Source organism: Taeniopygia guttata, chromosome W (assembly GCF_048771995.1).
Source record: "Taeniopygia guttata chromosome W, bTaeGut7.mat, whole genome shotgun sequence".
Taxonomy (NCBI): domain Eukaryota; kingdom Metazoa; phylum Chordata; class Aves; order Passeriformes; family Estrildidae; genus Taeniopygia; species Taeniopygia guttata.
Window position 1 is genome coordinate 13,113,560 of NC_133064.1, and position 24,326 is coordinate 13,137,885.

General features: G+C 46.2%; 1 protein-coding gene and 1 long non-coding RNA gene across 3 annotated transcripts in view; both read left to right on the top strand.

Moving 5' to 3' along the window:
* Nucleotides 1–3,894: 3,894 nt before the first annotated feature.
* LOC116806967 (uncharacterized) lies at nt 3,895–7,437 on the top strand. Its single transcript, XR_004366006.3, has 3 exons — nt 3,895–4,058; nt 6,775–6,878; nt 7,222–7,437. It is a non-coding gene; the product is annotated as an uncharacterized lncRNA (long non-coding RNA).
* Nucleotides 7,438–23,967: 16,530 nt separating this feature from the next.
* LOC116806641 (zinc finger RNA-binding protein) overlaps nt 23,968–24,326 on the top strand; it is a 64,215-nt gene continuing 63,856 nt past the window's right edge. Inside the window, exon 1 of one of the 2 annotated variants that reach the window (XM_032744678.3) lies at nt 23,968–24,208. In XM_032744678.3, coding sequence (XP_032600569.1) covers nt 24,172–24,208 — 37 coding nt within the window. In that variant the 5' untranslated portion in view covers nt 23,968–24,171. The remainder of the gene's footprint in view (nt 24,209–24,326) is intronic. The other variant, XM_032744677.3, reaches the window with a different exon arrangement.

Here is a 24,326-nt window from a genome sequence, read left to right on the forward strand (position 1 = left end):
GAAGGAGTCTGCTTTTCGGTTCCCCTCTGCAATCTCCCCTGGCAAGTCGGTGTGTGACCTCACATGCATCACAAAGAATGGATGTTCTCGGTGCTAGATTAAATAACTTAGCCTTGAGAGTAACCTGAAGAGATGTTCATTTTCTATTTCTCTGAGCACAGCCTGCTCCGCCCTGGACACTATACCTGCCACATAGGCAGAGTCTGTCACCAAGTTGAACGGCTCGGAAAACTTCTCAAAAGCTCTCACCACTGCAGCCAGTTCCGCCACCTGGGGGGATCCCTCCACAAGCTCAACATCAGCTTCCCAGTGCTGAGTCTGTGGATTTCTCCAAGTCATCACCGACTTGTGGGAATCCCCAGAGGCATCAGTGAACACTGTGAGAGCCCTGAGCGCCCTCCGGCTCCTTTTTTCTTGAGGAATCAGGTGGAATTCCTCATTGAACAACTTGTGAGACGGGGCATGGACTGATATTTGTCCCCTATAGCTGTTCAGAGATAGCTGGAGACTGGCACTGCTCTGGAGCAGATGCTCAAACATCCCTTTGGTCAGTCTCTCAGGAGAGTTCCTTCCCTCCTCAGAAAGCCTGACTGGGAGGTGAATACATGCAAAGTCACACCCTGCTAATTCGCACAACCTCACCCTGGCCTTCTGAATTAGCTTTGCTATCAGCTCTTGTGGCCTAGTGATGGTTTTGGATCTTTGTAGTGATAGGAAAACCCATTCTATGATTAAGAGTGGGTCCTTCTGCCCCTCGGTCCATTGGAAAATCAACCCGTGCAGGTGTGGCAGCTTTCCTAGAACAATGAACTGGAAAGGTAGATTTGGGTCACACCTGTGTGCCTGCCTTTCTGACAAGGCCTTCTGTACCTTTTCAATTGCTGTCTTTGCCTCTGGACTCAGTTCCCTGGGGGAGGCCAGCTCCCTCTCCCCCTTCAATAAATTGAAAGGAGGTTCCAGATCTTCATTTGTGAGGCCTAGCCAGGGCCTTACCCAATTTAAAGACCCACACAGCGAGTGGAGGTCTGCTAATGTTCTGGGGTTGCAATTTATCTCCAATTTCTGTGGGACAATAGTCCTTGCAGAAATTTCCAGGCCCAGGTATCTCCAAGGTGGCATTTTTTGAACTTTGTCTTCCTGCAATTTGAATCCAACAGAGGTTAAAACTTTAATCACTAGGTCAAGTGTATATTGGAGTATAGAGTCATTGGGAGCACACACAAGCACGTCATCCGTATAGTGTAGGATGATGGCATCCTTTCTCTCTGCACATACTGGAGACAGTAGTGCTGCTACATACTGTTGGCATATGAAAGGGCTGGATTTTAGACCTTGGGGCAAAACTTTCCAGTGGTAGCGTTTCATCGGGGCTTCTCTATTGACCGTGGGAACTGAGAATGCAAACCTCGGGGCATCTTCAGGGTGCAATGGAATTTGGAAGAAACAGTCCTTTATATCTAACACAGCCAATTTCCAGTCCTGGGGAAGCATAGCTGGGCTCGGCATCCTTGGTTGGAGAGGTCCCATGTCCTCCACAATTTTGTTTATCTCTCTGAGATCGTGGATCAATCTCCATTTGTCCTTCGCAGGCTTTTTTATTACAAAGACTGGGAAATTCCAAGGGCTGTCTGTCTCTTGCAGGTGTCCTTGAGCTACCTGCTCCTCCACAAGTTTCTCAAGCGCCTCGAGTTTTTCTCTACTCAAAGGCCTCTGTGCTACCCACTTTGGGGTGTTATCCAACCACTTTAACTTGTGGGCATGGCGCTCCACAGCGGCTACTTCTGAAAATCCTGGGGTGTCCTAGGAATGATTAATTGGACTCCCCACTGGGACATGGTGTCTCAGCCCCACAGAGGAGCCTTATAGTCTGCCACAAATGGGCAAACGCTTGCTGATTTCCCATCAGGTCCCTCAATTTGCACTAGATTTTTAGAAATTTTTGCCAATGTGGTTCCTCCTATACCCTGAAGTTTGCCTGCCACAGGTTGCAATTCCCAGTGTGATGGCCACATGGTTTTGGGTATCACCGTGATGTCTGCACCTGTCTCCAGAACCCCTTCCACCTGAAGGTGCTCTGATCCATGTGCTAGGTTGCATGCCATGGAGGGTTTATCCTCTCCTACTACTTCTGCCCAGTAGACTTCTGGAGATTTTCCTTCTACTGTGATTTCCACTGGGATGGGAATGGCTTGTGCCAGAATTTGCCCCTTTTCTAGATAGAATGGAGGGTGCAAGCAAGGTGCCAACAGCATAAGGCTGGATATTTTTCCCTTAGTAGTCATGGGAACTATTTCAATCTCAGGAGGTGTGTATGCTGTGTCCCCAATAACAAAATACTCACTGTCCAGTTCCATATCGTACGCCTGCAGGTCTTGTGAGTTGTTTGGCAGGTCTACTATAATGACTTTCCAATCAGTGTTTCTGAAATGAAATCCTTTGGCAGTCACTAGACGTGGCTGGCCTAGTGGCGGCCAAACCTTGTTAGTAATACATTTCACATTTTTATTTTTCTCTCCCCCCCCCCACCATAGTATCCACCCTCCCCCTTATTTGTTAAGAGAGGCATTGTCACATATTGGTCCTGCTACATTTATATCTTTGCGTGTAGCGGCGGGCATGCGCTGTGCATTTAGTTTTTTTTGTTTGTTGATCTGTCTCTGGTTCTGGTTTTGAGGACAGTTTCTGGCAAAGTGTCCTGGTTTCTTGCAACGCAGGCAGATGATGTGCTGCAGCTGTTGTGATGATCTGGGTGGCTTCCTTGGGCTTCGTGCAGCAGGTTGTATTTCTGCAGATGCTTTATGACTGACAGGATTATCAAGCAGCTCTGCTCTCTTGGCGCATGCTTCTATCATTTTGGCAAGAGTAGGTGCTGGATCAAGAGGAAGGCTGAGAAGAATCCTACGACAGGTCTCATTTGCATTTCTCTGAGCCATTTCTTTAATCAACTCTGTTTGCACACTGGTGTGTTGCACCTGTTTTTCGACTTGGCTTCTCAAACGATCCACAAACTGTAAAAAACTCTCAGAAGGAAACTGTTTGATGTTAATATAGCTGCATTCAACCTCAGTGCCTGGTAATTGATACAGAGTCTTTTCTGCAGCAGTACAGATTTTTTCCAAGACCGATCTAGATAACAGTCTGGTTTGTTTTTCTGGACATTGTATGTCCCCTGTACCACATAAATGATGTATTGTAAGGGGCTGGCCATCAGCGTCCATGGCCTCACTGGGTGTACGCTGTATTTATTGCAAAACTGTTTCCAAAGCCAATTTCCACTTACTTTCCCATATTTCATATTCAGAGGATGTTAGTAAACATTTAAACAAATCAGTTATATCTCTCGGCACCATTTCATTTGAATTGAAGGTTGCCCTAAGCATACCTTTAAAAATCTCACTAGACCTCCCAAATTCTCCCTGAACTTTACAGATTTCTGTTTTGTCCCTGTATGGGAGAGGTTGGTATGTTCTTGTACCATTTCTTCTCCCTAAATAAACCACTGGAGCTACAGATGGTATAGATTCCTCGGTAGTAACAGGCTTATGTCCCCCCCGCGCCCCCCCCCCACCCCGGTGAGGGGCAGCTCGACCCCCCCCCCCCCCGGGCTGTCTGCTCCGCGGTGGAGACTCGGTCCCCGCCCCGGCTCTGAGCCGCTGGGCTGCCGTCCCCTGCCCCCGCCCTGCTGTGAGCGGCTGGGCTGCCGTCCCCTGCCCCCGCCCTGCCGTCCTCGGCGCTGGGGCTCAGAGGAGTGCAGGGACCGGCCCCGCCCCTGTTACCGGGGCAACACCGGGGCTGGCACTGATAAGGAGGGTGGGGTGTTTCCATGAAAGATAAGGAAGCCTCGGAGGAGGGGAGGGAGGAGGGGGTGGGGGCGGAGAGGGAGGTGGAGGTGGAGGGCGGGGGAATCAAAGGAATGCAAGTGGGAGGCGGAGTGGGGGGTGGAGCGGCCAGCGCCGGTCGTAGCACATGTCCTCCGCCATGATCTGGCCGCGTGTGCTCTGGAGACACTGCAGTGCTCCCTGACATGAACTCCGGACTATATTTCTCGGAAAAATAAGGTGTTAGAGGGGAATAAGGGGTGGGTGAGGGGTTTTCAGGGCTGGGATATTTGGGAGGTGGGCAGGAAGGGGAAAAGGGAGTGTTAGAACTGTGTTTCTCCTTTTGCATGCTTTTTTCTGCTTCTAAAATCTTTTTGTGTGCTTGTAAAAATATCGGAATAAATCGAGAAACTTTATGTTCACCATTTTCGACTTTTAAAGTTAATATCTGTCCAATTTGATTCCAAAAAGAAAGCTAATTCAGTTCTCGCACAGTAAAATTTGGTATTTCTGCTTTTAGCCAGCACACAAAACGCAGGAGAAGCTTGTTATGGAATGATACATCTTTTAATTTATTGCTAAGATGTGTTAGTATACTCTTTTGTTCAAGTGACAGGTTAGTACCCATGATCTTAATCGTATCACTGGTCTACTCTCCACCAGAGCTAATAGCACAGCACGAATTATTCGAATTTCCCTCCGTGGAAAACCCGAGCGGGGGGCACAGGGGGAGGGGCGCTCTTCCTGCAGCTGCCGGGGCGGCTTCAGCCCGCTCCTCCCGTGTCTATTCCCCCTGGAACGTGGGTATGCGCAGCCCACCGGTTCCATGCTGACTTGCAGAGGGTCCCTGGCACCCCCCTCGCAAGCAGCCTTCCGCAGTCACTTATGGTAACTTCTCCCAGCCAGGCGCGGTCCCGGGTTCCGCGATCGGAGAATTTACCAAGCCTGCGACTGCGGGATTCATGTGTGAAAACCTCTGGGGATTCCCTCTCCAGTCGGCTCTTCCTGGGGTACTCAGGCAGAGGTCCCCGACTGCTCCCCGTCACTCAAAGCTTTTAAAGGCAGCTAGAGTACTAGGGCAGTTGACTGTCCCAAAAGCTTTTGACTTCCCCTGAAATAGGGGATCCAGCTTTTTCGTGGGCTCAGAGGCAGCACACGTTGGGGCGCCAACTGTAATTTCTATGGTTTTCCCCCCCTCCACGCAGCCCCCTCTAGGATCCGACCAGCTCAGAGATATGGGGCTGTGAGGGGAGGAAATACCAGGAGAGGGAAAAGTATTCAAAAGAGGCTCTTACCCAGGGTGTTGGAACAGCCCTCTTTATTCTGTGGTGTCCATGGAGAGCGGGGCAAAAAAGAAAGAGCAGGAAGTCTCAGGGGTCTATATAGGTTTTGGACAGGGTGGGCTCTCCTGGCTTCCTGCCAACCCCGTTGGGGCAGGAAGGAGGATCCAGGGGTTATGATCAGAGCCACAGAGGCCCTAGGAAAGGGGGGACAAAAGGGTGTCCAGGAGCTCACCGTAACATGTGTATATAAATGCTTATATTTTAATGAAATGTGTATTGAATATGTATATTTATCAATATATTGGAAGGTTTATAACTGATAAGTTGAAAGACACAAGAACAAAGAAAACTTCTATTTCCTTTTTGTCCAAATGCTATGGTACGGTGGTCCAGTTGTGAATAATTTTTCATAAAAACAAGGTGAGGACTGTATAGAGATCTCATTTATGTATGCCAAATGGACTGTGGTTCTTGTGGCAGAGTAAGTTCTTGTCCGAGATTGATAAGGAAGATGTTTTCTATTGCCATCTGCATAGCAGTTGTCTTCTGAGAAGTTTTCCTTATCTCCTGTTAATAGGCCCATCATTGTATCACCACATGACTCAGAGATAATTCCCTCCAGGAGCTATTTCTGTTTAACAAGTAGTCAGGGACCCACCACATGACTCAGAATGACATCAGCCCATTGTGAGATGCTCCACCCAGGGGGGAGGAACTAAGCATCCCCACTTAGATATATTCTGGGGTTTTGGGCAGAGCAGTCAACCTTCCCACATGTTTCCAAGACACAGCTGGGGTTTTCCACTAGACTAACTACACCTTTTCTACAGGACCACTGCTCCAACAAAACCCCATCTACCACTCCAAAAAGACTGCTACCAACACGCTGGCCAAAGGGGTATCAGGTTATATACTGACTTAGTCAGTGGTATTCCTTTTGTATTATTCCATGTATTTTTTTGCTTTTCCCTTTTCCCAATAAATTGTATTTCTGACGTGGAGTTCCTCACTCGTTTTGCTTTCAAACCAAAACAATTCTTCTACAGAAGACTTGTGTAGAGCCCTCTCCTGAAGTACTCTTGAATATTGTGAAAGGAATGAGGGATTTTCTTTACAAACTGTGGGTCTGCTGGTAGATAAAACTAGCACTGAGAGGTAAAAGAAACAATGGAAAGGATTCCACTGATTGATAAGTGGAATGAGAGAGATTTGTCTTTACAAACAAACTGTAGGTCCTCTGATAAATAAAACTGGATACTGAGAGATGAAAGAAACAATGGGAAGAACCATAAATTCCATATGAATTCCACTGAGTGACACAAACAAAATAAAAAAGGAGGGAGGGGGGTATACATTAGAAGGGAGTCTTAGGTATTAGGTGTTTCAGGGAGTCTGTACCCCTCAAGTACCTCAGCCAATGGGGAAATAGAAAGGAAAATACAGTTGGGAAATTAGGATAAAAATGAGGCTGTGTCCTCCAAAAATCTGGAACACTCCAGGGGAAATGCCCCATGACCTCTCCCTTTATTTGAATAAAGTTACAAGACTCCTCTGTCTCCTTTTTGGACATAAACCTCTGGTGTTGGTGGAACAATTTTCGTGACAATACTTTCAGGATTTGGTCTTTTGCTTTTCTAAGCATTTTCTTCACACAATTGCTGCTTTCTTCACAGAAAAGCACTTTGACTGAGCGTGAACCACAGAAGTTGGAAACATTCAGTTTTCCATGCAGAATCCTTTTTCTATTGTACTTGATTGGGATAAGAAAGGATAAAAGGTACAGTACTATTTCATTCCTATGCAAAGCTAATATTGGCAAGGATGTTTGGCATCTTAAGTTGCTATATTTTACACTCAACTGTGTGGTGGGTTTGACCTTGGCTGGATGCCAGGTGTGAAAAATACATATTAAATGATTGGCTCTTTGCAAATATTAAATTGAATACTATGTGTGTTATGTTTGAAAGTTATTTTGTAGTACTGTATTAATCCTTTTTAAGTAGTGTGTTAAATATATTTTTAGATTAAAACATAATGTTAAAATAGAAACTATGTGATGTAAGATTTTTTTTTAACTAGCTCGAGAAAGGGATAAGATAATCAAGAAATTCTTTGCACAGAGATAACAGCAACAAGACACCCACGAGTTACTGCCTCCTTATCGGAAAAGACAAACATGCTTCCACCTCCTCTCTGTCTTTAAGGAGCCACGAGGATTAAGGGGAAGAAGTTGACGATAACCAGAGGACACCCTATTTTGAAAAGAATTTATGCATCATGTATGAGATATATGAATATGCAACAGGCAACTGCTTATAAACGTTAATCCTTTGTTACTGTGTGTGCTTTTTGGGTTTAATTGCCCTAGGAAAGCACCCAAACAGTCCGTAGTTCTTTGTTTTCTATTGTCCTTTATTGTCCTAACTCTGATTGTCCAAATTCTTATTACTCTATTTTTATAACCATTTTATTACTATTAAATATTTAAAAGTGATTGGCGTTATTCACAATTTTGGTGCCAAAACCCATGAATAATACCTAGCTGCTGGGGCCCCATAGGATTCTGAGTGAGGGAGGCACGCCCTGCCCATTTGGCAGCCCCGCTCTGCTTCCTCTGGGTGACCCACAGACGCACGTTGCAACCAGTGGACAAAAAGATACAATAAAACAAAGAAAAGGGAAAATATTCCCTAAACCCGTGGTAATTGGCCCCTAAGACTAAAGTGTGAATGAAAACAAAGACCTGAGGATTAAGGATAGGTAAAGTATTTGTTGGGATTGGGCGGATAAAGGGGGGGATAAATGTGTGTGAATGAGAGGTGGGATGGTTATTCCAGACCTGCCAAGTAAGTGCGGAGCCTCCCATGCTGTGGTTTCGTCTTTTTGCAAGAAAAGCGGCCTGTTGCAGCATTTCTGAGAGAGGGCATGATTGATGTTTGGAATGAGATTTGAGCTACTCCAGTCTAGGCCTCAGATGTGGGCCTTGTGAGGCCTTCCAGCCTCTGACGCAGCTTACATTGCACTGAAGAATCGTCGCCCCCACCCCCTTGTGCTGCCCCTGGGGAGGACAGAGGAAACAACTGGCCACTAGGTACGGTCTCTGCGTCATTGAGAGGCGGGTTCAAAACCGCACCACCAGGCTTTCCCACCCGCTCTAACAAATCCCAATCACACGCTTCCAAAGCGCGTTGCCTGACTGCATCCCAAAAGTGACAGGGATTTATCGGTCGCACAGACACCTGACAGGGAGGCAGCATCCACAGATCTCTCTGGGACGCTCACCGCCCTCGTTGGTGTTGGTGTTCCGACACACGGTCTGGCCCCCATGATGGAATCAAGCGGATCAAAGCATTGCTGTCAATACCTGCCTCCTGTGACAAGGGTGTGTGGGACAGTCCGCAATCCACGGGGGAGGGTGGGCTGACGGGAGACACCGAGGCTGGGGAAGCAGCTATCGACTGCGAAGCCGAAGAACCGGGCACGGCCCCCGAGCCAACAGCCCCCAAACCAGGAGGGCCAGCCGCTGGTGATGGGGCGGGGACTGGAACCATCACCAGCAGCTCCGTGGATCCTTCCATCGCAGACGGCAATATGAAAGGATCAGCAGGAGCTTGCAACATTGTGGATGTGATGTGCGTTGAAGCTGCAGTCATCGGAGGCAGGAACAGCACTGGCTGCTGGGGCGCAGCAGACCTCACAGGTACCGAAGCCACAGCGGGCGGGGCAGGAGGCAGAACTGCCACCACCGCCGAAGCAGCAGGCGGGGCGAGAGGCAGAGGTGCTGCCACTGAAACAGTGGGGGGGGGGGGAGGGGGGGACAGGAGCCAGAGGTGCCGCTGAAGCCACCGAAGCTGTGGGCGTGATGAAAGGCAGAACCGCTCCAGCCGCGGGTGCGGAGAGCGGGGCGCTGGGCCCCATCGCTGGGAGCGCTGGCACCACAGCAGGCGTGGCATGGAAAGCAGGCACCGCCCCCGGCGCCGGCATCAGTCCCGGGGCAGGGAGGGCCGAAAACGACACCAAAGTGCCCCCCAAAACATGCTGCTGAACGATCGACGGCGGCACAGTGAAAGAAATCAAGTCAGTCGCAGCACACATCTCACAGCGGGACGGACTAGGAAGCAGCTGAGCTGGCCTTGCCGGTAGAACTGGAGCCCCCGCGGGGGGCGGGGGGTGTGCCAGGGGATGGACCAAAGGCTGCATCCCTGCCCCCAGTGGTAGCTGAGGGTGAGGCTCATACATCTGCGCAGGCTCCATAGCTGATAACGAAGGAGCCAGAGGGGCCACTGCCCCCGCAGCACCCGGCGCCGCGGGCTACACCACCCCTCTTCCCAGCTGCAGACTGGAGAGGGGCCCCAACAAGGCCTAAACCAGCTGAGCCATCTGGTCAACCGAGGGACGGGCTCCAGGCTGTTGTGGTGAAGACGGGACAGCCCCCAACAGGCAGTGGAAAGACGGGTGGGCCGAGCCCGAGAGATGCGACGATGGCACTCCCAGCGCCGCCTGAAAAGCAGGTGCTGGCACTGGCACCGTGCCCAAGGCAGATTGCGCCTGCTCAGCCGGCCGGGGTACAATCTGCTGTGCCATCTGCGGCTGATTGGCTGGCAAAGAATTCCCAGGCTGAGTATAGCCATAGGGTTGGGGTGCGCTGGGACCAGCATGAGTCCCCGGCGACACGGAAGGCTTGCGGGGCGTCCCATCATGTCCCGACATCCCGCTCCGCACCACGGAGGGACTGGGCGTCACCCGGCCTGCCTGCCTGTCCCCGCTTCCCGAGACACCGCTGCATACAGAAGGAGCATCGTCACTCCCAGAGAGAACACCCTCGGAGTCCGTGCTCCCCGGGGCTCCCTCCCGCAGGGGCATATACACACGGCCCCAGACCTTAAACAGTGTGGGCACCAGCCCAAATCGCGCCAGAGCTTCCAATCAAAGGCCCGCCCAATGTCCGCAGAAAACCCATGGTCCTGAGTCCAGGTTAAGAGCCGTACCAGTTCGTCATCAGAGACCCAAGCCCCCATCTGCGGGATAGAGGCTTGCCAGGCGGACAAGACCGTCCGATCAGCTGCAGACGGCTGATTCCCCATTGCTATGAAACCTCCCATCAGCAAATGTCCACTTTTAGAGACAAGACAGTCCGCTCCTCCAGGGAGAACCTGTCCTGTACAGTCCCGGCTTTTAAAAGCCGATCTGCAGTCCAAATAGGACCAAGCCATCTACAGAAGGCGTGCAGTTCCAGCGTTACCTTTCTTAAGAAGGCAAAGGCATCCGTTCACATCCACAGTCTGGTGGCACGGTGCCGTGCCGCCAAGACCCCCCCCCCCCCCGCAAGACGCTGAAGTTCAGGTTGCCAGCCCAGGCTGTAGTTTCACGAGGGGTCACCAGATGTCGCTGTCGAGGCAGGACGGGAATGAGAAGACTGACCAGAAGGTTGTGAGAGTAAAACTCCGGTTTATTCAAAATACACCGCTCTTTTATACAGAGCTTCGTGAGGACCAACTCCATCTGTCCTGAAGTGAAAACAACCCACACCATTGGTGAAAGTGCTTGATGCACAGTGATAGAACTTAACTATAAACAATGTGAATAACAAGAGAGGTAAAGAATTATTTACATTCTTTTTCAACTCTTTCCCAGGCTTCTGCCTGGCTAGAAACTCTCAGTTTCTCTCTTTGACTGTATCTGAGACCCCCACACTACTGCATATCCTGATTTCCTTTTCCCATCTATGACTGTTGCTGATCCATCCACAAACAATTTCTCCCCTTTTTCTAACTCTTCTTCTTCCAAATCTGGCCTTATTTTGGTTTGCAGCTCCATCACTTCAGCACAATCATGGATAGGCACTCCTGAGGCTTCCCCAAACAGGAACTGAGGTGGATTTTGTGCCGTGGTTGTTCGTAATTCCAAATCACAGGAGTGGATTAATATAGCCTCATACTTTAGAAGCCTAGCGTCAGTGAGACATTTGTCCACTTTTTGCTACAAAATACTCCTTACACTGTGGGGAGTGTAAACTACCAACGGTGCCCCAAAGGTCACCTTTTTGGCTTCTTCTACTAATATTGCCACTGCCACGATTGCTTGCAAGCAAGTAGGCCACCCCCTGCTCACAGGGTCTAAAAGTTTTGATACATACCCCACTGGTTTCTTTGTCCCTGCCCAGTCCTGAGTTAACACTCCATGGGCAGTGTGATTACTGACGTCCACAAATAGCTGAAATGGTCTTTTTACATCAGGGAGACTCAATACCAGAGCTGCCATAAGGGTTTCTTTCAACTCCTTGAAACCCTCTTCATCCTGCTCTGTCCATTTTAGCCTATCTGTGGTAAGCTTTTCATAAAGAAGCCTTACCTTCACACTGTATCCCTCAGTCCATTGCCTGCAGTAACCTAGAAGTCCCAGCAGCTGCCTAACCTCCTTTTTTGTTTGTGGAGGGGGTAAGGTGATAATCCCTGCTACTCTGTCCGGATCTAATTTCTTCTTACCTTTTGTTAACCAGTGTCCCAGGTACTTAACCTCAGGCTCCGTGAACTGTAACTTAGATTTTGAGACCTTTAATCCTTTGTCTCCCAAAAAGTTTAATAATGCTATGGTACCTGCCCATATATCCTCCTCTTTGGGACAGGCCACCAGTAGATTGTCCAGATATTGCAGTAATTTAGTCCCTTCTACTGGCACAAACTCAATAATTTTTCAAGGGCCTGACCAAATAGGTTCGGTGAATCTACAAAGCCGTGAGGAAAAGATGTCCACCTAAGTTGTTGTTTTCTATTTGTTTCTGGGTCCTCCCATTGAAATGTAAAATAATCTCAACTCTCTTTGGCTAGCGGGCAAGTCCAGAAGGTATCCTTTAAAGTCTATTACGCTGTACCAGGTGTGTCGGTCTCAGATTCAGTAAAAGAGAGAAACAGAAAGTTTCTAAGCAGGCAGAAGCCTGAGAAAGTGCTGAAAAAGAATGTAAATAAGGTTATCTCTCTTGTTCACATTGTTTATAGTTAGGTTTTGCTACTGTGCGTCATTCACTGCACACCAATGTTTGAGGTGTTTTCACTTCAGGACCAATAGAATTGGCCTGGACGAAGCTCTGTATAAAGAGCGATGCATTTTGAAATAAATCAGAGTTATACTCTCTCGCCTTCTCACGTGGAGTAATTTCATTCCCGTCCTGCCTCAACAGCATCACCAGGTGTCCTCGGGAGAGATGCTATTCAGCAATGTATAAGGATTTGAGACCATAGGAAATAAGATTTTCGTCCTCGGATTCACTGCTTTCATATCTTGTACTAACCTGCAACTACCACCCGTTTTCTGTACTAAGATAGGTGTGTTATGCCTTGACATGCAAGGCTCCAGTGCGCCATTTCTTAGGTCCTCTATTACAGGTTTTAATCCTTTCTTACCTTCCATGGGAATGGGGTACTGTTTAATCCTAATAGGATCCTCTGGTCTCTTAATTTCAATGTGGATTGGCTCCATGTTTAGCCTTTCCACCTCCTCTTGAGTGTGCTAGACTTTAGGATCTATCTTGTTCTCATCCTCAGTGGTTAGTTTATATAAACTTGCCATGAGCTGGGAATCCTGCACAATCAGACTTATCCCCAGGACTACCATCAAATCTCTTCCCAGTAAATTATAATCTGCTTCTTTGACTAGCAACATATTCCCTAGGCAAAACTTATTTTCTGATTCTATCTCTACATTTTTTAGAACCGGTACCTTAAAAGTTTCCCCCTTAGCCCCGATGACCACCATTGATTCCTTACTTTTAGTGCACCCAGGCAGTAGTTGCTTAACAGTACTCCGCTCTGCCCCTGAATTGCTCTTGTTTTTGTTCTGGACCCCAAATTATAAAGCCCCTGACACCTCTAATCCTCCTGGAAAATCCTTTCATCTTTCATTCTCTTCTTGCATTCTCTCTTAAAGTGCCCTTTCTGTTTACAGTAAAAGCACTCAGGGCCATTTACCTACAGGCCGTTGTACCTGTGTTGGCTTTCTAGGGCTTTGTGCCCACTCCTGTTTCTGTGCTTCCCTCACTGAGGTTACCAACAGCCTAGACTGCGCCTTCTGTTTTTCATCATCCCTTCTCATATAGACCTTCTGCGCTTCCCTGAGCAATTCTTGTAAACTTTTCTCTTGCCAATTCTCTATTTTTTCTAGATTTTTTTTGCATGTCCTCCCATGATTTGGCCATGAATTGGGTTTTTAATAAAATTCCCCCCACTGGAGAGTTGGGATCCATCCCCGAGTACATTTGGAAGCTTTTCGTCGGCCTTTCTAACCATTCGGTGTGTGTTTTGTCCTTCCCCTGGCATTCCCCTAGTGCCTTGCTAATATTCTGCCCTTTTGGCACTGCCTCTTAGATACCTTGCATCATCATATTTCTCAATTCTATCATTTTATGCCTGTCTTCCTCTGTTTGTACGTTCCAGGATGGTCTTTGTTCGGGTCATTTTTGGTTGCCACTCACTCCCTGGGGGTTCCTGCGCTCCCAATCCCTTATCACGGCTTGCCTTATCATGTCCTGTTCCTCGGCGTTGAACAACAACCTCAGTATAACACTGATATCATCGTATGAATAGACGCTATTTCCCAAGAATTCATCCAGCCTCTCTGCTACCCCCAGTGGATCTTCAATCAATTTTCCCATTTCCCTTTTAAAAGGTCTCACATCCCCCATGTTAACTGGCACGTTTACGTACCAAATGATCCCAGGAGTGGTTGGTACCTCCTTTAGTGGTTAAAGATTATGTCTATCGCACTCATCCTCACTATCATCATTATTCCCTTGCGCATCTTGCACTGCATTCTGCTGGGTCCCCAGCGGGAAGTGTGTACCTTGAGTTCTCTTCCTGTTGCAGTGGAAGTGGGGGCTGGGAATGATCCTGTGTGCTTGGCACCGCTGGAGCCAAAGGCTGTGTGAGAGGTGGTGGTGCCTGAGCCCATACGGATTGGAGTGGGTGACCCCCAGGTGCGGGAAAAGGAGCCTGAGCTTGAGGGGGAGGAATCTGATATGGGGGTGGGAGGTTATCTAAAGGCTCCCATATTTCGCCCTGGTTTATTGCACCTCCATGAGTTTTGACCGGGAATAGTCTCACATTGGCATATTCCCACAATTTGGCATAGTCCCTTTCCTCACTAGTCAGCCCACTGTCTTCATACACATAATCATGTAATGCTTGGCACATCCTCTTATCGAAAGTGCCAAACATAGGCCAGAATAGGTATTTTTGTAGTGATAAATCATTGCAGTGGAAAAATGTTGACGAACTGGGCAAAGGCATGACATATAGTTGAGTCACGATAACTTGGTTGTCTTCAAAAATGATGCTGATGGGATCTCTGCTTACTGAAGGAATCTTCATTCCACCCACTCCTACAATGTGGGAACTTGGAACTCGCAAAGGCCAGTTGGATGGCCAGTACATCTGATTGATAATTGAGACATCTGCTCCTGTATCAAGCATTGGTTCCAATCGAACGCAGTGTGAACCACGTTGTAGTTGTATTTTCTTGTATGGACAATATTTCAGGTTAATTGTAAAGAAGACATCGCGGCCAGTGGATCCGAAGCCATTGTCTTGTCTTTCAGATTCAGTTGGCTCTTTTGGGCGCTGGTGATGTGGCAGGAAATTTTCAATTGCTACAATTTGGGCAATCTTATTTCCTTTGGGAATTATCACAGGTGGTTGCAAGGCATGAACCATTACTTTCACTTGACCAGTAAAATGCACCAATGACGCCTGGAATCACAATCACACCTTTTTTACTTGTGGAAGATCTCACCAGCAACAAACCTCCAACTAGAGAAGTTGGACCATTGGACCATATACATTGGTAAGAATTAAGGTTACTTTTGTGTCATTCAGAGTGACTTCTGTTGCTGTGGCCACATCGACTCCAAGACTTCCCCAGGTAGCAGGCAAGTTGTTCAACAGGAAGCTGTTCTTGGAGTTTGTGAGGTCGGGGCATCGATTTATTTCTTGACGCGGTACCTTGATGCGCTGCGCTGGCCATTTCCCGCTCTGCAACAAGCTTCTGTAGCATGACTGTCAGTGTTGCACCTATGACACCACACAGTCTTCTGGCAGTCTCACCAGAGATGACCTGTTCCACCACATCGAAAGCAAATGGTTTTAGATGATCTAAGATTAGTTTGACTTTTTCTGCGACGAAGAGAGTTGTTACCATTGCTGCTTGACAAGGCAGCTGCAGTCATGTGTCCTTGTTGTTGCATAGCATCCTGGATAGTTGCTGTGAATGCTGCAGCTCCGTTGCTCTCTCCTGCACATGTGGCTCTGACAAGCATCTCGTCAACTGGACACCCTTGAGGAAGGGTGGCTAGGATGGTTCTGGTGGGTGGGTTAGCATTTTCAAAAGCAAGTGAGCGGAATAAATGTTCTTGAACATCTGGTGGCACATCAGGAGCATCTTTCAAAGCAGCTGACAGCCTATCAATAAATTGTCCAAATGGTTCGGTGGCTCCTTGCTTTATGGTCGCATAAGATGCTGATTTCTCCTTATCGGGTACTAAAAGCAAAGCTTGATGGGCCAGCTGCTGTGACAATTGATGCATTTCAATGGGGTAGCTAAGTTGCACTCTGTTGGTTGCATATGGTCCATGCCCAGTCAGCATATCTGGCTGGACTCCATAGAAAGGATCCCCCACAACGGTATGTCTGTTGGCCTCCTCAATTGCCAAATGTCTCCATTCCCTTTCAAACATGAGAAACTGGGAGGCTGTCAGTAGCAGGGAGGCAATATTAGATGTGTCATGGCTTAACACTGGCACAATGCCAGTGCCCTCATGAAAATGCAGTCTCTCAATTGAATGTTGTGAAATGTGATCGAGAACAGAGCAAAGCAGGCCCAAGCTTAATAACAAGGAAAAAAACTTTATTAAGCTACTACTACTATATTACTATAAAAGGAAAAAGAAAGGAAAAAAAAACACACACAAAATTTAAAATGAAAACCTTCTAAAGCATTCTTCCTCCCACCACCCAATTCCAACAAACTACAGTGAGACACAACCTGGACCCCAATCAGGTTCCCACCCTCCAGACAATTGATACTCAGTCCATCTAGGGAGAGAGGAGCCCCTCCTCTGCCACAGACCCCCTAAGAAACACAGCTGCCACATCCTGTGCTTTTATGTCACTCATGGCACTGCCTGGAGGAAAAAAGTTTGCTAATGGTGACCCTCTCCTTTCTATGCACAGTGCTTTCACCACTAATGCATGGATGGACAGATTGCTTTTAGGATTTTTCCCTTCAAGGATGCCCTGCCAAGAGGGGAAAAAACAACATTTCAGTTTTTCATTTTTGGGACCACAGTCCCCCCCCATTTTCCACTAGGGCCGAGGGTCCAAGAACAGAAATCTTCTTCTCTGAAGACAGGGGGCACCACCACAAACCTCCCTGACTTTTCTCTGTTTGCTCCACTTCTGTCTTTTCCCAGCTGAAGCATGGTCTCTTTGACTCACCGGCATCCTCCTAAAATACAGTCTCTATTGGAGGAGAAGATCAGTTCAGTCTGTGGCTAACAAGAAAAAGTACAGCCAAAAGCCACTCCATCATCTCCTCCCACCTAGAATTTCTCCTTATAACATCCCAGATCCCAGGCTGTCTCTCTTCCTCTCTTTCCAACCGAGGAGGAGTAAAATTTCACAAAGCTTTCATTTCTCAAGGAAAGGGTCAAAAGTCCCGACTCCCAAGGATGGCTCTCTGCCCAGTGTCTGGCTCCCACAGGCGGCTGGGCACCTTGTGGCCCCCCCACTCTCCTTCCCTGCGGTGTACTGCTGACAAGCCACCACTGTCTCTTTCTCTCTCTCTCTCTCTCTCTCTAAGAGACTCTGAGGGGGAATGGAGACATCCCAGATTTCTCCACCCTTCCATCTGCAGGGGGCCAGGCCCAGTTTCAGTCCCTCCACCCTTTGGCCTACCTCCGAAGGCCACATGGCTTTTCCCCTCCCCCACCCAGCTTGTTGCTGGGAGAAGAGAGAACCAAAGAGAGCGAGTTCTCCTGGGAATTCTGCTTTTAACCCCTCTGTGTTCTCAGAGGCGTGTCCACCTTCAATTGGTCACTCCAGGTGTCGATATCCAACCGTGACCCCTGACTAGATTGACCTCTTCCTTCCGAGAAAATTCTTTTTCCGTGTCAAACCACGACATGGCTCTACACAGATATTTACTGTATGTATTACATTATATTGATTAGTAGTGCTGTATTAATATTTTAATAGTATGCTAAATGTAGTTTTGTAGGTACAATGGAGCTTTTTTAGTTAAAATAGAAACTATGCAGGTGGGAAGAAAGGAATGAGGTACTTGCATCGAGATAGCAGCCACAGGACACCTAAATCTTCCAGAGAAAAAGAATTTATGGCTCCCTTATCAGAAGAAATTAACTTCTTCCTGCCTCGCTCAGCCCTGAAGACGCCACAGGATTAAGAGGACGATGTTGACACTGATCAGACAGAGTTCTTTGTTTCAACAGAATTTATGCATCATGTGTGAGATATATGACTATGCAACAGACTATTGCTTTTAAGGGTTAATCCTCTGTTCGCAAGCCATGCTTTTCATGGCTTAGTGCTCGAGAGCATCCGGACATCCATAATTCTTTGTTTTATTGTCCTTTATGGTCCTAACACTGATTGTCCAAATAGCTCTAATTTTTATTACTTTTTTTATACTATTAAACTTTAAAAAATTTTAAAACAAGTGATTGTCGTTTTTCAAAAAACCAATACTGAACACCTTAGCTGGGTTATAAATAAATGTTTAAATTGTGGGAATAGCTGGTATTATAGTTAAAAAAATCTATACTCTCGTTGCAAGAAGTGTCAAGTACTAAATCTATCGTATCCAGATAGAACCCAAAAAAACTGGAATAATAACTTTGTTTTGTGGATGGAAATTATTAGTGCCTGTTGAATGAAAGATACCCGAGGAATGGTAGAAAATCACAGTTAAGGAGTGTCAAAAATGATTTGCCTAAAAATTAGTTAAAAAGTGACAAAAGAAAAAGAGGGTAAGCCTGGGTTGATCACTGTACTCGTAACCGAGAAGATCATATACACGTGCTATAGGAAGCAACTCCATAGGCATGGGAGGTGGGGGTATAATCCACACCAGACCTCTGTTATTCCTGTTTCTGTCACTCATTTGTTGTCTTTTCCCTTTTGGGATACCGGCAAGATCATGTCACAAATGCTACCAAAAGCATTACATGGAAAGAAACCAAAGTTCCTTTTTTGTTACACACACCCATGTCAACAGCCACTGTTATAACCCATCCAAATTAAGTACCTTCAGGCAAAATGGGGAAAAATATTAGATTACAAGGAACTTAGGAAAAAGTGGTAATATATGGGGCACTAAATGTTCAAAAGGAGAGAGATGGATTTGTTTTACATTTGATCTTAGAGATATAGTCCAAGATTTGGTAAAAAAGCAATTCGCAAACAAAAAGGTAAAACCAGCACAGCAATCTAACTTTGAATTGGTCCCAAATTATATGCTGAATTGTATTATAAGATTTCAAGCAGATATAGAGAATATAACAAACATAGCTGCTCAGGCACTAGAATTAATATCAAGTCAGCAAAGCCAAACAAAAACTGTAGTGTATCAGAATAAGTTGGCTTTAGATTATTTATCGGCTAAAGAAGGGGGTGTTTGTGGAAAGTTTAATATATCAGATTGTTGAAAATAGATGGCAATGGGGATGTCATCTTGGAAAAAACAAAAGATATCAGAAAAGTAACCCAGGTACTGGTCCAAAATTTGAAAGCAATGTTAAGAAACTAGCTAGTGAAGTACTGTATTGAGGATAGGATGGTGGAAGAAATTAGGATTCTTCCTTGTATGTGTTACAACTGTTTTGATGTTTCTTCCTTGTTGTCATGGTTTGACCCTGGCACAATGCCAGCGCCCCATGAAAATACAACCTACCAATCAAATGCTGTGAAATGTGATCAAGAACAGAGCAAAGCAGGCCAAACTTAATAACAAAGGAAAAACTTTATTACACTACTACTACTACTATAAAAGGAAAAGAAAGAAAAGAAAAAAAACCACACAAAATTCGAAATTAAAACCTTCCAAAACATTCCTCCTCCCACCACCCAACTCCACCAAACCACAGCGAGACCCATTTGGATCCTTAATCAAGTTTTCACCCTTCAATATAATCAATACCGAGTCCGTCGGGGAAGAGAGGAGTCCCCCTTGCACCACAGACCCCCAGAAAACACAGCTGCCACCTCTTGTGTTTCCAATGTCACACGTGGCACTGCCCAGACACACCGGCCAGTGTGACATTCTCCTCTCCATGTCACAGTGCTCTCACCACCGGGCATGGACAGAGACTGCTTATAGGGCCCCTTTAAGGGTGCTTTGCCAAGGACCACCAGGAACAACAGTCCAGTATCACAATTCGGGACTAGAGTCCCTCCCATTTTCCCCTGGGGCTGAGGGTCCAAGGACAGAGATCTCCTTCTCTTCTTCTCTGAAGATGGAGGGCATCCTCACACCCTCCTCAGCTCTCTCTGTCCATTCCAGAACTGGTAGTTGCTGAAGAAGGTCTCTTGGCTCACCAGTGCATCCCCCTAAAATGCAGTCCCTCTTGAAAGAAAGAGTGGTTCAGTCTATGGTAAACAAGCAGAGTCCAGCCAAAAGCCACTCCATCATCTCCCCCCAACCTTCTTCTCTGAACATCTGAGGTCCCAGGCTGTCTCTCTTTCCTTCAAATTGAGGAGGAGTAATATTTCATGAAGCCTTCATTTCACAGGAAAGGGTTAAAATTCCCGGACTCCCCGGACAGCTGAAATCTCAGCCCAGGACTCTGTCTCCAGTCTCCCACGCTGGGCATCTTCTCCCCCCCCTTCTCCTTCTCCTCCGCAGGCAAACTCCCAGGTGCCTGCAGGCTCTCTATCTCTTTTCCCTCTAGCTTAGGGGAGGGGGAACAAAGACATCTCAGATGTTCTCCACCCTTCCATCCGCAGGAGCTGGCCCAGCTCGGTTCCGATCCTCCACCCCCTGGCCTACCTCTGCAGGCCACATGGCTCCCCTCCCCCACCCAGCCCGGGCTGGGGGGGGAGGTCCGTACCTTGCGATGACCGGAACCAAAGAAGGACGAGTCCTCCTGGGAATTCCGCTTTTAACCCCTCTGTGTTCTCAGAGGCGTGTCCACCTTCAATTGGTCACCCCAAGTGTCAGTATCCAAACCTGACCCCTGACTGGATTGACCTCTTCCTTCCAAAAAAAAATTCTCTTCCCGTGTCAAACCATGACACTTGTTTAATCCCATATTTTATTTGATTACCAGTGTGAAAAATGCCAATCACTTGTTTTTTTAAATTTTAAAAGTTTAATAACAATAAAATGGTTATAAAAATAGTAATACAACTAGCGTAATAAAAATTTAGAGTTAGGACAATTACAAGACAATAAAAAGCAAAGAATTACGGACATCCAGATGCTCTTGGACACTAGGTCACAAAAAGCATGCCTTGTGTACAAAGGAATAACCTTAAAAGCAATAGCCTGTTGCATATTCATATATCTCATACATGATGCATAATTCTTTTCAAACAAAGGGTGTTCTCTGGTTATCGTCAACTTCTTCCCCTTAATCCTGGTGGTTTCATAAACACAGAGAGAAGGTTGAAGAATGTTTGTCTTTTCCGATAAAGAGGCAATAACTCTTTATGGGCCCTTTCACTGTTATCTCTGTGCGAAGAATTTCTTGATTATCTCATCTCTTTCTTGAGCTAGTTAAAAAGTATCTTACATAGCATAGTTTCTGTTATAACCTGGTATAACCTAAAAATACATTTAACACACTACTTAAGAGAATTAATACAGCATAACTTTCTAACATTACACATATAATATTCATGGTAATATTTGCGAAAAGCCAATCATAAAGTATGCATTTTTCACAACCAGCATAGTTCAAAGAATGCACGTGGACAAGAAATGCTGCTCAAGCCAAATGATTTATAAAGAATAAGAGAGGGGATTGTGAAAAATGCATATTAAATGATTTGCTCTTTGCAAATATTAAATTGAATACTATATGTGTTATGTTGGAAAGTTATTTTGCAGTACTGTATTAATCCTTTTTAAGTAGTGTGGTAGATATTGTTTTAGGTTATAACATAATGTTAAAATAGAAACTATGTGATGTAAGATTTTTTTTTAACTAGCTCAAGAAAGGGACGAGATAATCAAGAAATTCTTTGCATAGAGATAGCATCAACAAGACACCTAAAGAGTTACTGCCTCCTTTTTGGAAAAGACAAACATTCTTCCACTTCCTCTCCATCTTTAAGGAGCCACGAGGATTAAGGGGAAGAAGTTGATGATAACCAGAGAACACCCTTTGTTTGAAAAGAATTATGCATCATGTATGAGATATATGAATATGCAACAGGCTACTGCTTTTAAGGGGTAATCCTTTGTTAGCATGTGTGCTTTCTGGGCTTAATTTCTCCAGGAAGGCACCTGGACAGTCTGTATTTCTTTGTTTTTTATTGTCCTTTATTGTCCTAACTCTGATTGTCCAAATTCTTATTACTCTATTTTTATAACCATTTTATTTCTATTAAACTTTTAAAATTTTAAAACAAGTGATTGGTGTTTTTCACACCAGGTGCTCATCAAAGCTGCTCTATCACTTCCCTCTTCAGCTGGACAGGGGAGAGAAAATATAATGAAAGACTCATGAGTCTTTCATTATATTTTCGGACAAGGAGAGATCACTCAATAATTACCATCACGGGCTGAACAGACTCAACTTCAGGAAATTATTTTAATTTATTACCAATGGCTATTACCAATTAACAACAGAGTGGGATAATGGAAATAAGACCAAATCTTAAAACAACTTATCCCCCACCCCTCCCTTCTTCCCAGGCTAAACTTCGCTCCTGATATGTCTCCCCTGCCCTCTCCCGCAGGAGGGCAGGGAGATGGGGAATGGGATTTGCAGTCAGTTACTATCACACCTCTCTGCTGCTTCTTCCTCCTCATGTTCTTTCCCTGCTTCATTGTGGGGTCCCACCCACAGGAGACAGTTCTCCACAAACTTCTCCACCGTGGGTCCTTTCCACAGGCTGCAATTCTTCATTAACTCCTCCAGCATGGACTCTCCATGAGGTCACAGGTCCTTTGGGTGCATCCACCCGTTATCAAACAAGTTATATTTCTTTAAAAAGGAGCCTAGGCAGCAGAATTAATCTGTGAAATAGGTAACAGATTATGGGCAAGATTTGGGTGATGTCCATGTGATAGAAAAACAAATTAAAAGTTTACAGCCACATGTTGCCCTCTCCCCATCAGCTGAGGTACTAGGAAGGTACAGCCTTTCTGAATCACCTATCACATACCCATCCCCCCCCCCCCCTTGATCTTGTCATTTTCACCCAAAGTTCAGAAACTCAGACTTTTGCAGACCCATTTGTCTGTTTCAGGAGTCAAACTGTGGGGGTTCTGTAACAAACCTGCGCTTGAAGTTGGTAGAGACATTAAGACCCATTTCAAAGACGTTAACAGCCATACCCTCACCCATGGAATTATTTGTAAAGACATTAGCACACATCTTCCCTCTCACTACTGTGGTGTGTTGTAGGTTTGCAGGAAAGAATGAGAAACTGACCCTATCTTTGCAATATGAGTCCACAGGTGCAGGTACGGTGTGACTGTAGGTGTGACATGGGATGATGTGTTATAGATGCATATTATATGATTGGCTCTTCGCAAATATTAAAATGAGTACTATATGTGTTATGTTGGAAAGTTATGCTGTATTAATCTCTTTTAAGTAGTGTGGTAAATATAGTTTTTGGGCTATATCACAATATTAAATTAGAAACTATGTGATGTAAGATACTTTTTGTAACTAGCTCAAGGAATGGATAAGATAACCAAGAAATTCTTCACATACAGATAACAGCAACAAGACACCAAAATCCAGAGAAGAATTATTGCCTCCTTATCTGGACTGTTCGGACTTCTTCCAGACTTCTAGGAGCCAAGAAATTGATTTACAAGATGAAGGGGGGGGGGGGCAGAAACTAAGCAGAAGACATCCTTTTTTGAAAAGATTTTTTGAATCATGTATGAGATATGTCACTATAGGACATGTGAAAGCATGATGCAAGCCGCTGCTATTGCAAAGGTGAAAAAGAGGAAGTTTATTTTTTGACTCCAGCATTTATACTTTTCCAAAGGTGACAGTGAATTGGAGGGTGAATGTGCCACCTCTCCAACGACATTGGACAAACTACTAGTACATCAAATTTCTCCGCCTCTATGAAGGAATGCAAAACAATAGGTTGTTTACAGAAACTTGTGTGAGAAAGTTCTCTACAAGTATGTAAACTCAGAAGGCTTTAGAAAATCTTAAGAATCAGGGCAACAAGATATATGAATATGCAACAGGCTATTGCTTTTAAGGGGTAATCCTTTGTTAGCAAGGTATGCTTTTGTGGCTTAGTGCCCAAGAGCATCCAGACGTCTGTAATTATTTGCTTTTTATTGTCCTTTATTGTCCTAACTCTGATTGTCCAAATTCTTATTGCTCTAATTTTTATTACTATTTTTATAACAATTTTATTACTATTAAACTTTAAAAATTTTAACACAAGTGACTGGCATTTTTCACAGATGGAAGGGGGGAGAAAAGGGACAGGCAGGAGGAGTGGTACGTGCAGCGTTACTTTAAGAACAGCTCTTCCTCGCGCTCGGGCCTCAGCAAGGGGAACTACAACTCCCAAGAGCCTTTGCAACATCAAGCGCAGGAGGAGTCACGCCTCAAGTGTGGTGGGAGCCTACGCGACATCGAGGGTGCTCTTCTGCGGGCGGGGGCGTAGCCATTGGCTGAACTACAACTTCTAGCAGCCCTTCACACATCTCGCGCGTGCGCACGGCCTTGGTCCGGCCACACTGCCGTTGTCGCCGTAGGTGTGTGTGGAGGGGGGAAGGGAGTGAGCGAACGCGGCGGTGAGAAGGGGGGTGAGAGTTCAGAGTTCAACCGCCGTTGTCCCTGCTAGCTTGCACTCATGATTCCTATATGCCCGGTAGTTTCTTTCACTTATGGTAAGTAATGGCCCTCGATGTTTCTGTGTGTCCGTGAGCGTGGGGGGGAGGGGGGCGGCGGCGAGGGGGAGGAGATGCGGCCCGCGCGCGGGGCGGAGGAACGGTGGTCCTGAGGCGC